Source organism: Topomyia yanbarensis, chromosome 2 (assembly GCF_030247195.1).
Source record: "Topomyia yanbarensis strain Yona2022 chromosome 2, ASM3024719v1, whole genome shotgun sequence".
NCBI classification, from domain to species: domain Eukaryota; kingdom Metazoa; phylum Arthropoda; class Insecta; order Diptera; family Culicidae; genus Topomyia; species Topomyia yanbarensis.
In genome coordinates this window covers 442,013,959-442,033,831 of record NC_080671.1, presented here as the reverse complement: position 1 = coordinate 442,033,831, position 19,873 = coordinate 442,013,959, and the positions used below count along the sequence as shown (strand labels likewise).

The 19,873-nt window shown below is 39.7% G+C and overlaps 3 protein-coding genes across 3 annotated transcripts in view; 2 read left to right on the top strand and 1 right to left on the bottom strand.

Moving 5' to 3' along the window:
* LOC131685634 (G-patch domain and KOW motifs-containing protein) overlaps positions 1 to 19,873 on the top strand; it is a 142,730-nt gene that overhangs the window by 61,983 nt on the left and 60,874 nt on the right. The gene's annotated exons all lie outside the window — the stretch shown is intronic.
* LOC131685641 (uncharacterized) lies at positions 1,511 to 2,660 on the top strand. The gene is made up of 2 exons (XM_058969502.1): positions 1,511 to 2,200; positions 2,260 to 2,660. The coding sequence occupies exons 1-2, from the start codon at positions 1,596 to 1,598 to the stop codon at positions 2,261 to 2,263; spliced, it is 609 nt and encodes a 202-aa protein (XP_058825485.1). The 5' UTR covers positions 1,511 to 1,595; the 3' UTR covers positions 2,264 to 2,660.
* On the bottom strand, positions 7,761 to 9,476 carry LOC131685633 (uncharacterized). Its single transcript, XM_058969494.1, has 2 exons — positions 8,408 to 9,476; positions 7,761 to 8,347 (listed from the first exon to the last, which is right to left on the bottom strand). Exons 1-2 carry the CDS (start codon positions 9,440 to 9,442, stop codon positions 7,901 to 7,903), a joined length of 1,482 nt encoding a protein of 493 aa, XP_058825477.1. The 5' UTR covers positions 9,443 to 9,476; the 3' UTR covers positions 7,761 to 7,900.

Below are 19,873 nucleotides of genomic sequence, written 5' to 3'. Positions count from 1 at the left end.
AATAACAGGATATCATTAGTACGATTATTTTGAGTATTTCGAGACACATATATGCCATATAGATTCATCCAACGTCACAAAATAAACAAAATATGCGAAAGCAAAGTTGGTGCGCACTTGGATGTTATTTTTAGTTGAAACATTTTAAGGTTTTAACAGCACAAAAGCTTTGAAAATTACCAGTATTTTGCCGCACATTCTAATCTATTCTGCCGGATTGTTGATCAACAGAGCTCCGAAAAATCATAACACTAACCGGATAGCTCACTACAAAAGGGTATGTTACTTATAAGTGAATGAATCTTAGTAACAGGGGATATATTCTTCTTGCAGAACGGATCTTACTTCTTAGAATGGCTTCACAAGCGGTAATAAAGCTAGAAAAGATTAATGGGGAAAACCAAGTGTTGAACATTATTTATTCACACCACACATTCGTATGCTTTTCCTCTTGCTACGCGATGATATTCCAGAAAGCATGCATTTGCATCACACATACTCATATACACATAATTACACTTTATCACACATATACAACACATTTTTAATGAAAAAATTGGACAAAAAGAAAGCTAACAAGGGTGTCGCTCTTGCCACTTCGGGGTGTCGATCTTACCCGCAGCGTTTTTAAAATGTTATTTTTCTCCTTTTGGCAACCAATAATTTTTAATGAATCCAATTTTTTGAAACACTGAAAAAATTATATCTTGTTAAGAACCATCTAAACAAGGATTATGCACAGAATATACAATTTTTGGAGCTTCGTGGTATTTTAGAAAAATGATTGCGCTTAGGGTGTCGGACTTGCCCCCGGTTCCCCTACTGAAATAGTAAAAAGTACTTCAACATGATACAGAAGAAATAAAGTCAGTAACTTGTAGGTCACGCTAGCCGTTAAACGATAAGCTTGCGTATGTAAAAATTAAAAATCCTGCATCTTGAGCTATTTTACCTTTGCACTTCTACCCATATATTACCTCTACAAAGGATAGATAACCGATTGAACGATTCAATAATTGGATATGATGATTGAATCAAGATTAGACTCATCGAGTGGCACGCAAACCAAAACAATAATATTCCAATCTGATTCACTCACATCCAAACATCATTCCTAGAAAATATTGAGTGAATGAGAGGCTCTCCGACTTAGAACGAACGGGAGTCAATTGAGTGCCGCACAGCTGCTATCGCTAATGAGCTTTGCGACAAGCTCAGTGTATACTTCTTGGCGTTTACTTCGTGAGACAAACACAACGGTTGGTAGCATGAGATGTATCAGAAGATGAATACAGATGAATGAATTTCGAATGCATTTTTCCCATACCTGTACCACAGTAGGCGCGGCAGTATTTGGAGAACACTTCCAACAGTCACTAGTGCTGATTTCGTTTTTAGAATCGAGTCGCTCTAGGTTCGCTCTGAGCTGTCACTTTTGCATGGATTTTGTAAATATTAGAGCGAACCTAGGGCGACTCTGATCTAAAACCGAAATCAGCATAGGTCTTCCACAGCAATGCAGTGTCTTCTCGGCAAAGGCATTCGCAATAAAAACAGCGCTAACAACATTCAACACGGTCAGCGACTTAGTAATAATGTCCGATTCGGCAAGCTGTTTATCGGCAATCGAAGCCGGCACATCCCAGCACCCGTGGATCCAGGAAATTGAAAACCTGCTACGAAATCGTTCAATCAAGCTTTGCTGGATTCCAGGACACGCTGGCATCCGTGGGAACGAGGAGGCTGACAGACTCGCTGGAGAAGCGAGGAACATTGCTCCATTAGCTATATCTGTTCCGGGGGCAGACGCCGTCAAGCACATAAAAACAGCTATCCGAAACCTATGGTACTGTCGGTGGTCAGTGTCCACTGAAGTAAAACTTCGCGAAGTTAAATTCGACACAGTGAAGTGGACTGACCGCGAGAATTCGGCCGAACAGCGAGTTCTTACCTGGCTTCGAATAGGGCATACCCGGCTAACACACGACTTTCTGCTAAAGAAAACTTCACCACCAGTGTGCGACTGCTGTGGGATCGTTGTAAATGTCCGCCATATGATCCTCCACTGCAGAAAGTACGACGACGTTAGAAGGAAGCACGACATCGAGTCGACTAGTCTGCGAGCGGCTCTGCGCAACGACAGGAAAAATGAGGAGAGTATGGTAAAATTCCTCAGGGAAACTAACTTGTTTAAAATGTGGTAACTTTATACTTTGAATTGTAAATGATAACTGACAACTGCATTGTAAAATTTTTCAGGTAAAATACTTTTCTTTCGACAACAATGCACCACTTCTTGGTGTAAAGTGTCGTTAATAAACAACAACAACAATTTCTACTAAGGGTCCTCATAATGGTACGAGCATTACTCGACAGATTCCAATTCTAGGTGGAGCTGAAGATTCCTACAATAGATTTCCCTGCGGTTTGAGTGATGTGGAACTCCGTGGACTAGTACCGAATGTCAGCAGCAAGATTCGTCTTGTCAGCTGCAAATGTTTGCCTTGTAAATAATCATGCAATATTGAATATAAATAAGTATTATGGCTGCTATTTTGAGTAACAACCCGATGTTCATTAACAATGGCTGGTAACAATGTTCGTAGATACTTTAAGTAACTTTCGTACTGATTTTCAGTGGAAAGCACTGTATTCTGCTTTCCATCAAGTTCGGGGTTTTAAATTGTTACATTATTCACAAGTTTAAATTTTTCCTATATCATTGCAGTAATCGGCTGTATGTTCCACTTTTTCGAGCTTTTATAAATCGTTTATTATTGAAATAATCGCACATTATATATCAGCAATCAGTAGCGTCTGGCTCAAATGGCACGTTCCCCATGTTGATCGGAGATTTGTGCCTTGCCAAGAATCGTCTTTTCATCATTTTCCTGATGGGAAGGATTGGGGAAGTGGTAAGGTTAGGGGTAAGGAAAACAACGACACAGAACAATTAAAACAGAGCATTCTGCACCCCCGGAGTGATGCTGAACGATCTGCAGGTGCTACAACAGCAGGAATAAAACTTCCAACCCCCGGAGGAATTTAGAACCTCTACTCAAACAGTGAGCGGATATATCAACACCCCCGAGGGGATATTGAGATAACAGAACGACAACACCCCCGAAGAGATATTGTCATTCAAATACGGCTAAAAAACTATAGCTCTTTACCACACTGGGTTAGGAACAAAAGCATATCCTTAAATTTCAGCTCTCTGTACATAGGTTCATCTATGTATGGAGAACCAAAAAACCGGATGCGCAATTGCATTAATACAGGGCAATTGCATATCAAATGATATGATGCTCCGTAATCGGATTCACAAAGATAACATGAATAATACTCAGCGCGCTGAATATTAGCCATGTGATAATTGAGTTTGCAATGTCCAGTCAGTGCCCTGACCAGAATACCGCAGTTGTGCTTGGAAAAATGCAACAAATTTCTTGACATTTTCGGACTCACATCCGGCAGAAAAGCCTTTGTTTGAACGTAAGTTTGCAAGCTACGCCAATGGTTGGCATGTTCGAATGCAGCCCAAGAGCGAATCTTGTGCTTTATCCAACTTATTGACAGTGGTAGAACTGCTTCTGGACCAACGAAATCAGTCGCAGCGCCAGCTCTAGCCAATTCGTCCGCCCATTCATTTCCAGTAATATCAGAATGACCGGGTACCCATAGAAGGTAGATAGCATTTAAAATGCTAAGTTCTTCGATTTTCGATCTCGAATCTGCCGAACTAAGTGCTTTCAGGGCAGCCTGACTGTCAGAGCAAAAATAGATTTTTTTACCGCAAATTCCCTGTTGAAGTGCGGATTGTACGCCACACAGAATCGCAAAGATTTCTGCTTGGAATACGGTACAGTATCTACCAAGCGAATGAGATTGGTTTAATCTCATCTCATGACAATAGACACCAGCACCGGCTCGGCCCTCCGACAAAGAACCGTCCGTATAACAAACTACGTATTTTTCAAGTTGTCGCTCCATCCAGCCAGACAGCCATTCCTCACGAAGAGGAATTCTCACATTGAAAGTTTTAGAAGGAAAACTACATGTGAGTGTAAGGTCACTGGGAGCAAGTGTATATTCATCCCAAGTAACCATTTGGGGCCACAGTCTTGTGTGGCTAGTTACACGATCTATTGGGTTACTGTTCCAGAGCCCAGTAACCTTAAGACGGTATATACAAGAAAGTGCTTCTTGTTTCAGAAACACATGTAGTGGTTTTATGGTCTAACAATTGTTGTATAGATCCACTGAATGTACTTGGGTTTGAGTCCCCAAGATTTGCCGAAAACCCGTCTACATTGGCCAAAGGCCATGCAAGCTTTCTTGATCCTGAAATCGATGTGAGCTGTCCAATTAAGTTTTAAGTCGAGAATTACCCCAACGTACTTAACTTGATCTTCGACAATAATTTCAGAGTCAAAAAACTGCAATGGACGAGCTCCGGTTGTAATCCTTCGTTGCGTGAAAAGCACCATTGAGGTTTTATTTGGATTAACTGATAGTCCAACATGAAGACACCACCGCTCAACAACACATAAGGCTTGTTGCATCAAATCAAAAAGTGTGTTAATGCAAATGCCGGTGATCATTATATGATAATCATCGGCGAAACCATACGTCGGAAACCCAAGCTCATTTAGTTTTCTCAACAAGCTATCGGCGACAAGGTTCCATAGAAGTGGTGACAGCACACCACCTTGAGGACATCCGCAGGCACTCAGTTTCCTCATTGTCTTAACGATGAGCACAGATGTCGGTTGCTAAGCATTGCGTGTATCCAGTTCGTGATATATGAAGGTACTCCATGATCTCGTGCTGCTTCCAAAATGGATTCGAAAGACACGTTGTCAAAAGCACCTTCAATATCGAGAAAAACTCCTAAACTTGATTGCTTTTGTGAAAAAGCTTTTTCAATGTTGTAGACAACATTGTGTAACAGGGTGGTAGTAGACTTCCCCCGCTGATATGCATGTTGCATTGCATGCAGCGGGTGCTCGCCCAAGCTACCATCCCGAATGTAGTGGTCGATTAAACGGTCCACTGATTTGAGAAGGAAGGAGGTCTTTAGACTGATCGGTCTAAAGCTCTTTGCCTCCTCATAAGTGACGCGGCCACCTTTGCGAATGAATTTGACAGTTATTTCCATAACTGACATACTTCAAACCCGCCGGATGCCACGCGGCCTTTAGGCTGGTTTTGTCCGGAGAAAGATAATAGAGCTATCAACCTCCTAGTGGACCACAGCCAGTTACTGGGGAGTTCGCCCGGCTCTTCCCAGGCTCCGTTCGCCATTGAGAATATTTTAAACCCCCTCAACAATTTTACCCATAGCACGGGTCGCATGACACTATGGAATTGGGGTTCCCTGTTTGGTGTTACCACCGGAACAGGTAGTCCGTAGTGTAATTCTTAGTCGGTTGAAACAACCACTACCGACACTACACGGCTTATCTAGGCTGTTCGGAGAAAGAAGCTGACATTTATGGACAGCTCCCATAGATGGCCGAACAGCCACAACTTTAGGAATGGTTGAATTTATTTACAAATTTCTACAATGATGCAACATATAATCCGACTTCAAGCGATTATTTTTATTGTTATAAACTATCAGTTTGTACGACGTATTACCTACACAATACAGTGTGATAAAGGAAACTGTTGGAACTCACGTATATTGATCAGTTTGAGGAATTCTGACGAGTTTCAGCATATATAACATGAATTCATCTGCATGGTTATGCGATTCTGTGATATTAATCACAATAAATTCATGTAATATCATTATATGCGAAAAAATATATACATGACCCATACAGATATACGATAATGATTTTAAACAGTTCTTTGCACGATGTAATCCATGCAACTTTATGCGATTTCTGGTTGTTTGGGGAGCCACTCACACAAAGTAATACCTCGATGTAGTTCCTTGGGGCGAAAAAAAAGAGCAAGGAGTGTTGTTAGTGGTTAGGCACGAAAGTGAATCGTGAGTCACACAATGTCAATACACTACAGGCCAGGTTTTTGAAGATTTTTAAACCTTACTATAAAAAAGCACACGCACGCTCATACAGGCGTTGTCCCAATTCATCGAGCTGAGTCGATTGGTATATGAGACTCGGCCCTCCGGGTCTCGGAAAAAGTTTTCAAAGTTTGAGCGAATCCTGTGCAGAAGAAATGTAAAACGTTCCAGTGAATAATTCAACACACATGAATTTATAAACGCGGACTCAAACGAAAACATACATATGCCTGCTCTTGCGCGATCGTGAATTGTATTCGGCCGGGGCTTCCACGGTAAAATACGGAACATGTATACACTAGACAACCATTCTCTGAGCGCTATAGCTGGAGACTCCAGTGAGCTGGGGAATCACTAGAGTTTCCAACTATTGCGGTCCATCTGAATCGTACACTCAAAATTACACATCAGAATGTCGACCCCTGCGAACATTCAAAGATCCGCGCTGATGTACAAATTGCTACCCGGTTATATGAAGGAATTCAAAGTTAGCATACGCGACCTGAAAATGCCCACGTGATCAGACAGGTTATGATGGAAACGCTTGTGCCCTTCGCGATAATACAGAGCTGATCACAAAAGCGAATATGTTATCGAGATCATCCACGCACACGTACGCCTGTGATCTCGCAAGTATAAAAACATCACTGTAATTGAATGAATGTTTTAACACCTACAAATGCATAAACGCGGTCTAAAGTGTGATTATACAAACGCGAAAACCTGAATCGGTCGGACCATTCTTGAAAAAAAAATCATATGCACTAGATAACCAGTTTCAGGGTGACATTTGCCGGAACATTTGCAATGCCAGGAGATTGAATTGGGAAATCAGTTGAACTGAACTTGAGCTTGAACGTATGTTTATACTACCGGTTCTATGTATATCTGGTGAGAAGCTAGATCTGGACAGTGAACAGTGCGTAGTTACCGATGAATAGCAAAAACAATTTTGAGATTATCAAGAACTCACACAGCCTGTCTTTTTCTCAAAGGAAAAAAATGGATTAACCAATTTGCGCATAAGGACAGAAGACTCAACATTGAAAAGTTGGAATTTAATGTTTCGTGTTCCACTCGTCAGTAACTAACCCGAAATTGCTGTCAGGTAGACGATCAATCAAAACTAACACCAAATTGGCGTCGGTTAGACACTAAAACCAAACAGTTCCACAACATATGCTAACGCCTAAAGCAACTGGCTGGTACCAATTGATATCGTGGTTAGCTAAGCACAGATGCTCTGGGTCGCTGACGACTGTAGGGACACGAACTGTCTTTTCGCATGAGAGTCAAACGCCTGCGAGTATGCGGCTTGTCTTTTTTCCCAAAGGAAAAAAATCAACAACAAGTTAGAAAGAAGCTATCAGAATAGGATGAGCGATGCGATGTGAAGTCTGCTAGAACTTGAACATATTAAATTGGTGTCGACTTGCCAAACACATCCAAAGACATTTTTGCCACATTGTGTCTTGATGACATACGATGTTTGAACATGATAGGTTATTTTAAAAGCTAACTAAATGCACTCAAATAAAATGTTTGTTTTTTTAGAGTGTCATGTCTTATCATCATAATTAAAACTGATAAAGTATGCATTGGAAAAAGATATAGGAAAATAACAGGTTGTCAAACAAAACATATACAAACTTGAAAGGATTCGTCAGGAACATTGCGTGGAATAACCACCCGCTGATAATTGAAATCACAAATCCCAACCAACTTTTATCAGGTCTCGAAGCGCCGGTATATTTCACAAAATACTCAAATCTACTCGTATTGCTACTCCTCTTATCCGGCAACGTAAAGGTGACATTCAATATCTTCAATAATTTTTCTCGCTATAACAATATTCCCCGTCGGCTACAGATAACCGTATCTAATCACATCCCTAATGACGGCCGACATTCGCTTTCGGTATTTCGCCTCGGCCTTTTCATTCACGACGAACGGCATTTCAACTTTTTGCGTTTCCCGGAACTTTTCGGCCTCGGCATCCAAGTCGGGCAAATCGCTGTTTTCGATGCACATCATCGGCACCAGGAAGACCGCCATAATCAACCCGAACTTGCCGCACTGTTTCAGCTGCCGCAGTAGGGCCGTGTACGGGAATTGTCTCGTTGGATCCCCGCCAAGTTTCTCCAGCAGCGTTTTGAGTGACGCATAGTAGATGCGTATCATTTCGTCGTAGTGAGCGGCACGGAATTCGCCATCTGTGCAGCAGAACAGGAAATATAGCAAATCCAACGCCGGTGATACGTAGCGACAAATTTGCCAATCAAGCAAGATCACTTCCGTTGGAACTCCTTTCTGAAAGCAAGTTTTAGAATTTTAAAATCTGGTTTTTCACTAAGCCATTATGGCACTTACCTTATAAGAATACATCATGTTGTTAATCCAGCAATCACCGTGACCGAGCACAGCATACGGTTCTGCCATCTCTGATTTAGTTAACGTGACCATGTCTTCGAACATAGTATTTTTCATCTTCAACACTTTCTGACGAACTTTCTCTTCATGCTCTTCAAGAGTTGTCAACGCTCGATCTACTGATATAAACATCATCTGCTTGAAAGGTTCGCTATCGTCGAAGGCAGTTGTCATTATATCCGGTACTTTGAACTTTTCAAAAACCTCCGGGCGTTGATCCTTCAAAGCAAATGACACAGCATGCAATCTACCTAGCTGAATCATCAACAACTTGGCATGCTCATAGTTAACCGGTATCATCTTGTTCCACATTCGATAGCCCTTTAACCGCAAATCATTCATAGCGATGACAGACTGCTCCGCAACCAAATCACAGTAGGCGAAATAACAGTGAGGTGTGTTAAAGAATCCAACCCCTTGCTCATCGGTGATACCTTTATCCCGCTGAAACTCGTATATCGTCGGTATCAAACTGGAGTAAGCGAGTACTTCTCGCTCGAATATTGCCATTGAATTAAATTGTTTACGTCGAACATCGTTGGTTGGCGGAATCTTACACAGAATCACCATCTCTCGGCTGCCTTCGACAATCCGAGCACGAAACATTTCCGCCACGAATCCATCGCCTTTTGCAGAACCGACCTCGAAGGTGACCCGAAACTGACCTGGGGTAAAACCTTCTTGTGGTGCGATTCTGGCAATTGCATCGTAAACGTATGATGGAGCAACATTCGATTCGACATTGACGGCCGCTGCTACAGGCTGAGCTACCTTCGCCGTTTCAATCGATCGTGGAGTAGGTTCGGGTTCTGGATCGATATGGTTAGTTACTGCGACCGAGGTTGTGACAGCACTAATGTCATCGTTTGCGACTAGCGAGTTCTCTACAGCAGAAAGCTTTATCTCTTCCTGAGCAGACTGAACTTTCACCGCCGACGAAGCCTCCGAACTTTGCACTTGTGTTTCCTCACCCATTTCCTTGTTTTTCGATTGAAACTGCGACCGCGACTGACTGCCACACACGAGCCATTGTTTGCTCGTATCCTAGAGGTAAGATAATTACCAGACTGATATCTAATCAATTTCAATTCCCTTATCATTCAGATGACTTCCATGTATGGCCATGGAATGACGTATCAGCCAACAAAAGGTTTAAGTTGATAGTGGAATATCGGTGCTTCAAAGCTGGGAAAACAGTCCGACAGCGTCATGGTCTGATGACTTACCACATCTGTTAAGAGAAATCATGTCTAGCCGTGTCCGATCTGCAAGTAACCGTCCTAACGTAAGCTTATCAATGCATGTCTGCCGAAAATACGTGCAAGTGCAAGGGCAGTTGTTATCAAGGGGGTCTCAAACGTTACACTGAAACCTTTTGGAACTGCATAACAAAATCTCGGTACTACATTCCTATGCGGCACTTGACCTCATCTTTCAACCTATTTCGTGTAGAGAAAAAAAAAACGCTTTTTTCTACAAAAGAAAAATATGTATCATACTAATTAAAATTATGTTTTGTGTGATAAGTATTAATTAATTGTTTTGACATGGTATTTACTTATAAACATTTTATAAGCTCAATTTAACCATTATACCGATTTTTGGAAAATGGTGGGACTTTTGGGAATTGATTTGGAATCAATTATCCCATAAATTTAATAAACTAGAAACCTCCGCCCACGGAGAAACTTGTCTCGTAATATGCTGGTCATCATAATCGTCAGATTTAAGTACAATTTAGAAAGATGGTCGCTTTGAGCAATTCACACATGATATTGATGTTATGAAATTTTAAAAAAAGAAACGTCAGTCACCAGGTTATTTTCGAAAATACCCTACTCTCTTGCTAAAACAGAAGTTACTATCTTGGATTTCTAAATGGCGTTAGACATCGATATCTAGCATCTGCATCTACTCGTCAAAATCACTCAAAAAAATTGTGACGAACATTTCGGTGCCATTCAATGTTGAATCACAAAATAGAATAAATTCAAATCGTAAATATTCAATGCGCATACTTTTTCGATCGATTCAGTTCTTTCTGTAACACTAAGCAAATCATCAAAAAAAAAATTTTATGTAGAGTTTCACTTGTTCAAAAAATATATTGGTTGTAGAACAGAACACTCGAATCTGTTTGCTTCAGCAATCGGCACAAAAAGATCGTGCTAATATAACACACAAATAATATTTATCAGAATGTCCATGTCTGCTTTCTGTCAATAGCTACGTAGAGGTGCCGGCAACCGACCACCTCGCCTAGAATTTTTGAAAAAAAAATAATTCCATTGCCGTATTTTATACAACTAAAGTATCTGAGAACGAGTTACAGGGAATGAATGCTTCTGTACAAAAACAATACACACTGGAAAAATGCTGTGTTATTTTTCACAAATACAAAAATTTATGCTGACAATTTTTTTTCTTGTTAACGACTAAGAGTGAGTCAATTTTCCTTTTTTTGTGTTTTTAACGACATTCAATTAGCTAGGCACTGGAAAATGAAGTATATTTTTCAATATTAAGAGCCATAGTACTCAAGGGTTGAAGGAAGAAAGTTTTAGAAAAGCGTGGAAAGGGTATAAAAGACGGTTCCGACAGCATGAAGTAACAAGTTACTTTACGCTCGTCTGGACATGCCGTAGACTCGGGTGATTCGCATTTCCAATGCCAAAAGATCCTGACTCCTGCGGTATCAGACACAGGGTTAAGTCGCCGGTAAACTCTAAGCTTGCTCATATGATCCTTTCCACACTTTTCTAAAACTTTCTTCCTTCAACCCTTTTGCTCTCCCTTGAGTACTATGGCTCTTAATATTGAAAAATATACTTAATTTTCCAGTCCCTTGCTAATGCCCTCCCCAAGGTTTCGGGGTTTGACGGTATTGCAAACATCATCAAGCATATTGCGTGCATCAGTCCTACAGAACCTCTGACGGACAATTGCTTGAAGATGGTTATTGTATTACGCCTCGATATTGGTGCATCGAGGAGACCGAGAGGGCTTATGCCCCTTTTTATGTTATATGTTTTTTCATACACTCCACCTGCGCATACCAACGCTAAACCACTGGTCTATGCGCGGTGGCATGGCCGACTGGCAGATCGACGTGGATTGACTTTTGCTGTGTGCCGTGTTTGCAAATATTGTTCTATTGGTGGTATTCGTGGACGGGGCTCACAGAGGGAGTCATTGTGTGTCCATTTATCGGTCGACTTCGTCAGCGTGCATATACTAATTAAATTAATTTAATAATTAAATTAATTTAATAAAGTAGAAACCTATTAGTTGTAGTTTGTAATAATTGTAGTTTTTCGCACTAGTGTACAACTGTTATGTGCTAGTCGTATGTCTATCTATGTATGTATTCGTCTGAGTATTTGTGACAGTTGGACCAGGGAATGGATGCAGAACTGACGTATATGATAGAATAGTGGCTAATTCTTCTGATCATTTGGTTCTATTCATTCGGGAAAGTCGGGTTGGATAAATTAGGGTACAATGAATTTACCGACGCACGAGAGTCATCCATTCCCGGCCAGCATAGCATGATGAAAGTCTAACAGCATGCAATTGTCGTTAATGATAAATATACAACATTTGCTGCATTTAGACGAGTTTAATTGAATGTTACATGTGTTTTTCTATTCTACTTCTTTAGTCTGTTTCTTTTGTACATCTATTAGTTTGCTTTTCCATTATTTATGTATACCAAAATAGTATTGTTCAATTTATACACTTCTAGTCAAGCTCTTTGCATCTTTTTTCTTTATTCGGCATGTTATGATTCCTTTCATTAGTATATCTCTACTATACGCTAGCTATACTCATATAGGTATAAATGCTCGTGGCCTTCGCGATAACACAAACCTTGCCATAAACGCGACCATGCAATTGCAATAATCCACACAAACTCTCGCCCGCGATTTCGCCTACATGAAAACACTCCGGTAGTTAAGTAAACGTAGCATCTTTAAACTTCCAAACGCGGTCTCAAACATTAACCCACCACTCGCGCGATCATGAAACGGTCACGTCCGAACGTTTTACCAGTCTGGACTAATGCCCACCAAAAAAGACGCTCATGTTCACTAGACAACACGTTCCATGGCAACATGACCTGGAACGCTAGTGATATGGGGAAACTGATTCTCTTCTACCATCTGTACCATACACTAAAAATTAAGCATTAGGTTAACGGTCCGCGCGCGATCATTAAAAAATACACGCAACATGATTATAAAATCGAAATTATACACAAAAACACATACACGTGACAAACACGTTAATATACAAATGCTTGAGCCCTTCGCGACCATCCTCGGCACCTACACCCGCGATCTCGTAAACATGATAACACTCGGTGATAAAGTGAATGTCTCAGCTCCTATAAATTTTCAAATGCGGTCTCAAGCGTGAACTTAAAAACTCCCGCACTAGCACGATCATGAATCGGTCATTTCCGGATGTTTCTATCCTTGATATCAGCAGACTAGATACATACGTTCAATTAGATCAATTAAAAAAAAGAAAGCTCTCATATCCACTGGACACCACGTTACATGGCGACATGACCGAGGACTCTAGTGATATGGGGTAACTTACTCCCTGTCAGAATGTCACTTGTACACCAAAAACTAACTATCAGAATGAAGGTCCGCGTGACCATCCAAGAACGCACGCGTATATAGGAAATGCCACACGGTTACAAAATCCAGTCTTGTACACGCGAAGTCACATGAACGCGAGCACACGTTGCAAACGCATTAGTTAGTATACGAACGCTTAAGCCCTTCGCGATGAACAACGCACACCTACTTTCGCGATCGCGCAAACCTAATAACACCCCGTTTTAGCACTTACCAAGTTTCAAACGCTATCTCAAACGCGAACCAACAAACGTCCGTTTTCGCGCGCTCATGAATCGGTCACGTCCGGAAATCAATACTCTCGGTCCCAATAACTTAGGTCCATACATTCAGTAGGACCAATCAAAAAATAAAGCTCATATCCACTAGACAACACGTTCCATGGCGACATCATCGGAAACTCTAGTTATATGGAAGATCTCACTCTCTTTTAGCATCTTAGCCGTACACCAAAAATAAAGTATTAGATTCACGGTCCGCGCGCGATTATCCAAGAAAACATGCGAATACGCGAAAAGCACACGGTTATAAAACAGAATTTATACACGCGAAGTTACATACATGTTAGCATACGCGACATACAAACGCACACGCGATCGAACACGTTAACGTACAAATGCTCGAGCTCTTCGCGATGATACACGCGATCGCGAGTCCCTACGCCCGCATATACCTGAACCGTTCAATGAATATCACATTCAGAATCACGGCCCGCTACAATTGGCCTAATGCAGTGTTTTAGTGGGCGACATTGCCTGTCTCCTCTGCAAATTGTAGTACAGTGATTCTGACGGGGAGCCCTTCCGAGAACCTCTCTCCAGTAGGACTCCAGTAGGACAACTCTCGAAATTGCATGATGGAGAACTTATCGGTAAAAAAGTTTTTCTCACAATAACTTAACACATGTTTTTAAATGTCATACTATTTGGCATACGCAACTGTAAATTTATTACAGAATTTAATTCTAAGTATCATTTTAAATCAAAATGCATTAAGCAAAAATCTTCCAAAATGCGATAGTCTGGAGACATTTGGAAATTTGTTACAGCAAAAGCAATTAATTCGCGTAATTTTCACCTTTTTAAAATTTATTCGCGTTACGCCATCATAAAATGTCAACTATCTAAATTTTATCGTTTTAAAGACGTAAAAGAAACTTTTTCAATGTATTTGGATTACGGAGAAGCTTCCAATAAAAAGTTTTTCTAACAACAACTTCTGACATATTTTTATAATTCATACTATTTGCAGTCAAAAATACAATTTTCTTTTTAAAAAAGACTCTAGACGCCATTTTAAATCAAAATGCTCATAACAAAAAAATTTCTGAAAAGTGGTAGTTTTCGAGATATTTCAAATTTTGTTTTAACAACACAATTATTTTATGTTATTACAACTTTTTCATAAGTTATTCGCATTTTTCCATCAACAACAATACATTTTACGAAAGCCCCATACAATTTCCTGTAACTTTCTCATTGACATCAAGCCCATATTGCAAAACCGTTTGAAAGCTATGCGAAAACAATAAAAATATTATTCAACCATAGGGTAGGGTCTGTTGATTAAACTTTTTAGTTGAATCGTATTTTGATTGTTTTCATGTAGCTTTCAAATCGTTCACAATACCTCCTTGATGTCAAAGAAAAAGTTACAGGAAATTGTATGTGCCTTTTGAAAAACTTATTTTTGTTGATGGAGAAACGCGAATAACTTATAAAAAGGTCGTAATAAAATAAAATAATTCTGTTGTTAAAACCAAATTTAAAATATCTCGAAAACTACCTTTTAGAAAATTTTTGTTATAAGCATTTTGATTTAAAACAGCTTTCAGAATCATATTCAAAAAGAAAATTGAATTTTTGACTGCAAATAGTATGAATTATAAAAATACGTCAAAAGTTGTTGATAGAAAAAACTTTTTTATTGAAAGGTTCTCCATAATCCAAAAACATTGAAAAAGTTTCTTTTACGTCATTAAAACGATAAAAATTAGATTAGTTTGCATTTTATGATAGGGTAACGCTATTCGGGTTTAATTACACGAATTAATTGTTTTTGTTGAAGAAAAATTCCAAATATCTCCAAAACTATCGCATTTTTTTATTGAATACATTTTGATTTGAAATAACACTGACAATAATATTTTGGAGCAAAATTGCAGTTTTATATGCCAATCAGTATGACATTTAAAAACACGTATAAAGTTATTGTTAGAAAAACTTTGTTACCGATACCGAGTTCTCCATCAAGTAATCACATTCAAAATGTGTCTTTTCTCTTTAAGTTTGACAACAAACAAAAAAAAAAAAATTTTTTGACAAAAAGTTTTGTTTTTGTTAAAAATGGCACTACATTTTTTTCAGTGTATATTTTTTTGTGCAAAAATATTCATTCCCTGTAACGTTCGTTCTCAGATAGTTTTGCTGTAAAAAATACAGTAATTGAACATTTTTGTTTGTAATTTATGCACGTAGAAACGTATACGCCCAGACAATCTAACTTCGAATGTCCCTGAAACTCTGCAGATTTAAAGATTGAAAAACAATTCACAGACTTGTGAATAAAAACTGTTGTTTTATTCACAGAATAAGTTTCACTAACTTGACAAGGCATCTCGGTTGAGAATCATTGGAAATGAGGCCTCTTGACGACCCTGAGACATATTATTTCCAGAAACAGTGTGCGCAGAGGGCGAAATACATCGATGGAAAATTGGAACACACCAATTTTTATTCAATTTTACAGTATGTATGACTTTTATAAAAAAAACACGGACTGATATTCTTAAAATCTTTCAAAGGCGACGCAAAAACTGATTTTTTTCGGGTTTATTTCGAGTAATGCGAATAATATGGAACACCAGCAGAATACTACAGTTTTGTGAAACTAAATATAAGTTCGCTGCAGATTTGTATGTAATATCATTTGAAGTCAGGTGTTTGAAGGTATCGTGTACGTGTTGATTGATTCACTAAATTTAACAAAAAAAAATATCAAAACTTTGTTAGCGACTTAGTGGAATGTGACAATTAACCCTCTTAAGACAGATTTATTTCGTTTAATTCAATAATGATTATAATGATATGAACACAAAAGAAGACTATACGTCGTAATCGAAAAACCAGTAGCTATTGTTTGATGGTGAAATGCAACTGCATTTCACTATTATTATAGTGCAATTAAACGGAATACATCTGTCGTAAGAGGGCTAATATTTTTTTTCGATTGAGCTCAAATTTTTCATAGGAACATATACCAAGACCAGTACACTGAGAAGGCAATTTTTAGGAGCACTGATCTGGTTGGTGTATTATTGATTACGGTACATATCATTAGATTGGAATTACCAGTTCAAATAGCGTCACGGCTTTGCGGTAATATCCTAGACCGCCCATCTCTTTGCACGTATGCGAATGAAGCAAAGATACGTTTATAAATTATAGCTGATAAAGGTTTGTAAACATACTTCACATTTGTAAACACTTATGAAAAGTCCTAGCTGATGGTAAAATCGATATCGAACAAGATTCGTCGTCAAAGACTACGAGTTTCCGTTTAAAACCATATACATTGAACTCGGTCGGACCATATTCAGCCGTGACAGATATCTCGAAAGTTCGCCCAGATAAGCTCAGAATGTGATATTCTACATAAAACAAGCCAATGACGTTACTGTCGACAAGCCTTTTATTTAGGATTACCACATCTACATGTCCGCTCACAAAGTTGGGAACGACGGTGTTGTCACCGATTCAGGTATGCCAAGCGTGAATCTACTGAAGCACGGGGTTGGCTGTTTCAAGAGGCCCGTACTCCCGCAAGTAGAGATTTTTAATGTCAATTGCACTGGACGAGGTAACATGGTGTGTCTTTTCAAACTCGTATCGGGTGACCTTTGACCGGAGTGCTTTGCGTTTAACATTACGACGAAATGGATTGTCTTCCTGTTCGGCAATTTGCACAAATGAACCATTGTAACAATAAGGGTCGGTATGACATTGGAGGATTGCTCTTGCATTTGTAATGCTGAAAAGTGTACCTCTTGTGGGATGATCTATTACCATGCCTCGCGTACAAACAGCTCTAGAGGAATCTAAATCGTTGCTTCAACCGACGCTCTAAGTACTCCTTTGTAGCAGTACTAAACAAGCTTCACCACTCAGGCACTCACCACAACAAATCATCATGCTCTCTTGGCTCAGGAAGAATGCGTCTCTGATGATGCCCATATGGGGACATCTTGCCAAATATATTAGCTCGAGGATGCTCTGACACAAATTTGAAAGCTTCGGATCTTACAAATTTGAGATTAAACAAGGAGTTTCCAGTTCTCACGTGACATTTTAACCAGACTTTCAATTTAGTGTAGGAATGGTTGCTCTTAGGTTAGGCACCGGCATTTTTGTGATATGGCGGAGCTCCTCCCTACGAGGAGACTTCAATTCGCACGGTAAGGCATGGGGCTGATTACTCGATTGATAATTGATCTGTTTTACTCCATGATCTTTGCTACAGCCTTAAGGAGGTGGCCTGCTTTACTGACCATCACCACATATCTGTCCCATTTGTTTTTTTTTTATAAAAATGAAAAATCGACCGAAAATAGTTTGCGAAACACGTTTTTTTTCTATTTATTTATCCACTTTACAGATGAGAACAACACTATTTATTGTGAATAAATCTGAATGAGACTGGCAAAGCCGTAGCGTTGTACGCCCCTCTGGTGTTTACATTGGCTTTCTTTTTCAGCTCGGCTTTCGAACAATAAAATACCTAGAAATGAAACTACTATCCTTACTTATTTTTATGAAACCGATCAAGATTTCAGCGCCCTTGGCGTGGGCCAACCCGGCCCACGGCACACGGACCTGCATAACACTTCTTCAAGAGCCGTCGTTATCACTTTTCTAAACAATTGCTTTCACATTGAAAAGACTCTAGAATATTTTTGCTGAAACCATGCGAATGGCGAAACCCGCCCAAATAGAATCGCGAAAATCGTGCAAAAAATTAAAGAACTGTGTACACAACACGGCGTCGATTACTTTAAAAATGCAGCTATTTTTATGAGCGTACTACTTTTTACCAATTAGTACTATATACTCCTACAGACCTACAACGTGTTGATTGTTTGGTAGATAAATATTCTCTCCCACTTTCCTTGAACACCCGCCTCACGCTCATCTCTGGTTTTTCTTCCGGCATTTGCGCTACATGTCCAGTTCCGTATAGTTTGTCGTGTTTTATCTGCCTTCCGTTGTCAGCGTGTTTGTATACTTGGTACAACTCGCTGTTCATGCGTCCACGCCATTTTCCATTTTCATTGCCGTACAGAACAAGAGGGAGTATCAGCGATTGATACAGACCAAATTTTGTGCGGGTCCGTTGGCTACGAGACTTTAGCTGAATACGTAGCCACAAACTGCCTTTGTACTTCGCGGCTAGCATCATTACCACATGTCACTAATGTTTCAAGATATATGAATTCATCGATAACCGCGTACCGTATCCCATCAATATCCACCTCGGAACCAATATCGTTGCTACCATTTATTTTGTCTTGTCAAAATTTATAGTCAGTCCTACTCACGTAATCCTTCCTTTTAAAAGATACAAATGTCTCTTCCATTGCTCTACGATCAACGTCAATTATGTGGATGTGATCCGCGAATCCAAGGAGCATGTCAGATCTCGTGATGATAATTCCGTTCCATTGCACATCAAATATTTCTACCGCGTCTTCGAACGTTGATAAATCGTTTATAGAGTTCATCACCCTACTTCAATTGTTTGTCTATCCAGCTGTTTTCACGTCTAATTTTAACCCATCCAGCACCGCGCGAAACAGTTTTGTCGGTTTTGCAAGAAACCCATGTTCAAGCATTATCTGCCACAGTTCACTGAATCGTACGCCGCCTGGAAATCATCAAACAAATGGTGAGTCTGCACGTTATATTCCCAAAATGCTTTGAAAATTCATCGCAGCTTAAATGTTCGTCGTTGATCCTTTTCCTCGAAACCAGCTTTGGTATTTGCCAACAAAGAACTCCGTTAAAGAGTCTGCCAAACAGAGCACAAAAGAGTACCATGCCTCGATAGTTATTGCACTCGAATTTGAAGATAGGACCATCCAATCAATTTGAAGGCATAACTGTGAATTATCTAGTTATTTTTAATGGATTTCAGTTAAATTAGTTTGATCTCTTTAATATGGAATACAAACGCAAACAGGCAACTATGATCATTCATCGATACCTACGCACGCGATCTCGCAAACACAACAACATTCCGGTAACTAAGTCAATGTATTGGCCCTTCCGATTTCACAAGCGCAGTTTCAAGCGCGAACATACAAACACCCGTTCCCACACGATAATGCAGCTTCAACACCCACTCAAAATCAAACATCAGAAACACGAACCGCTGCAATTGACCTTAAGCAGTGTTTTAGTGGGCGTCATTTCCCGTCTCGTCAGGAATGGCAGTAAGTGATCCTGACAGGGACCCCTTTCGAAAATTTAGCTCAACAGCACCAGTTATGCCCCTTCCAAAAATCAAAAAAAAAAAAAAGGTCGGTTATGTGGTACTTCGCTACTTCGACATATCCAATAGAGTTGTCGGAACAACTCCAAACCTTCCTAAATCCGTCCGTGGGTAGGACACTATACTGGTTCAAAGTGGATTTTATTATTAATCATAGCAACCCTGATTGAATAGCTTCATCGTTATACAAGTGTAAACTAGGCTTACCACC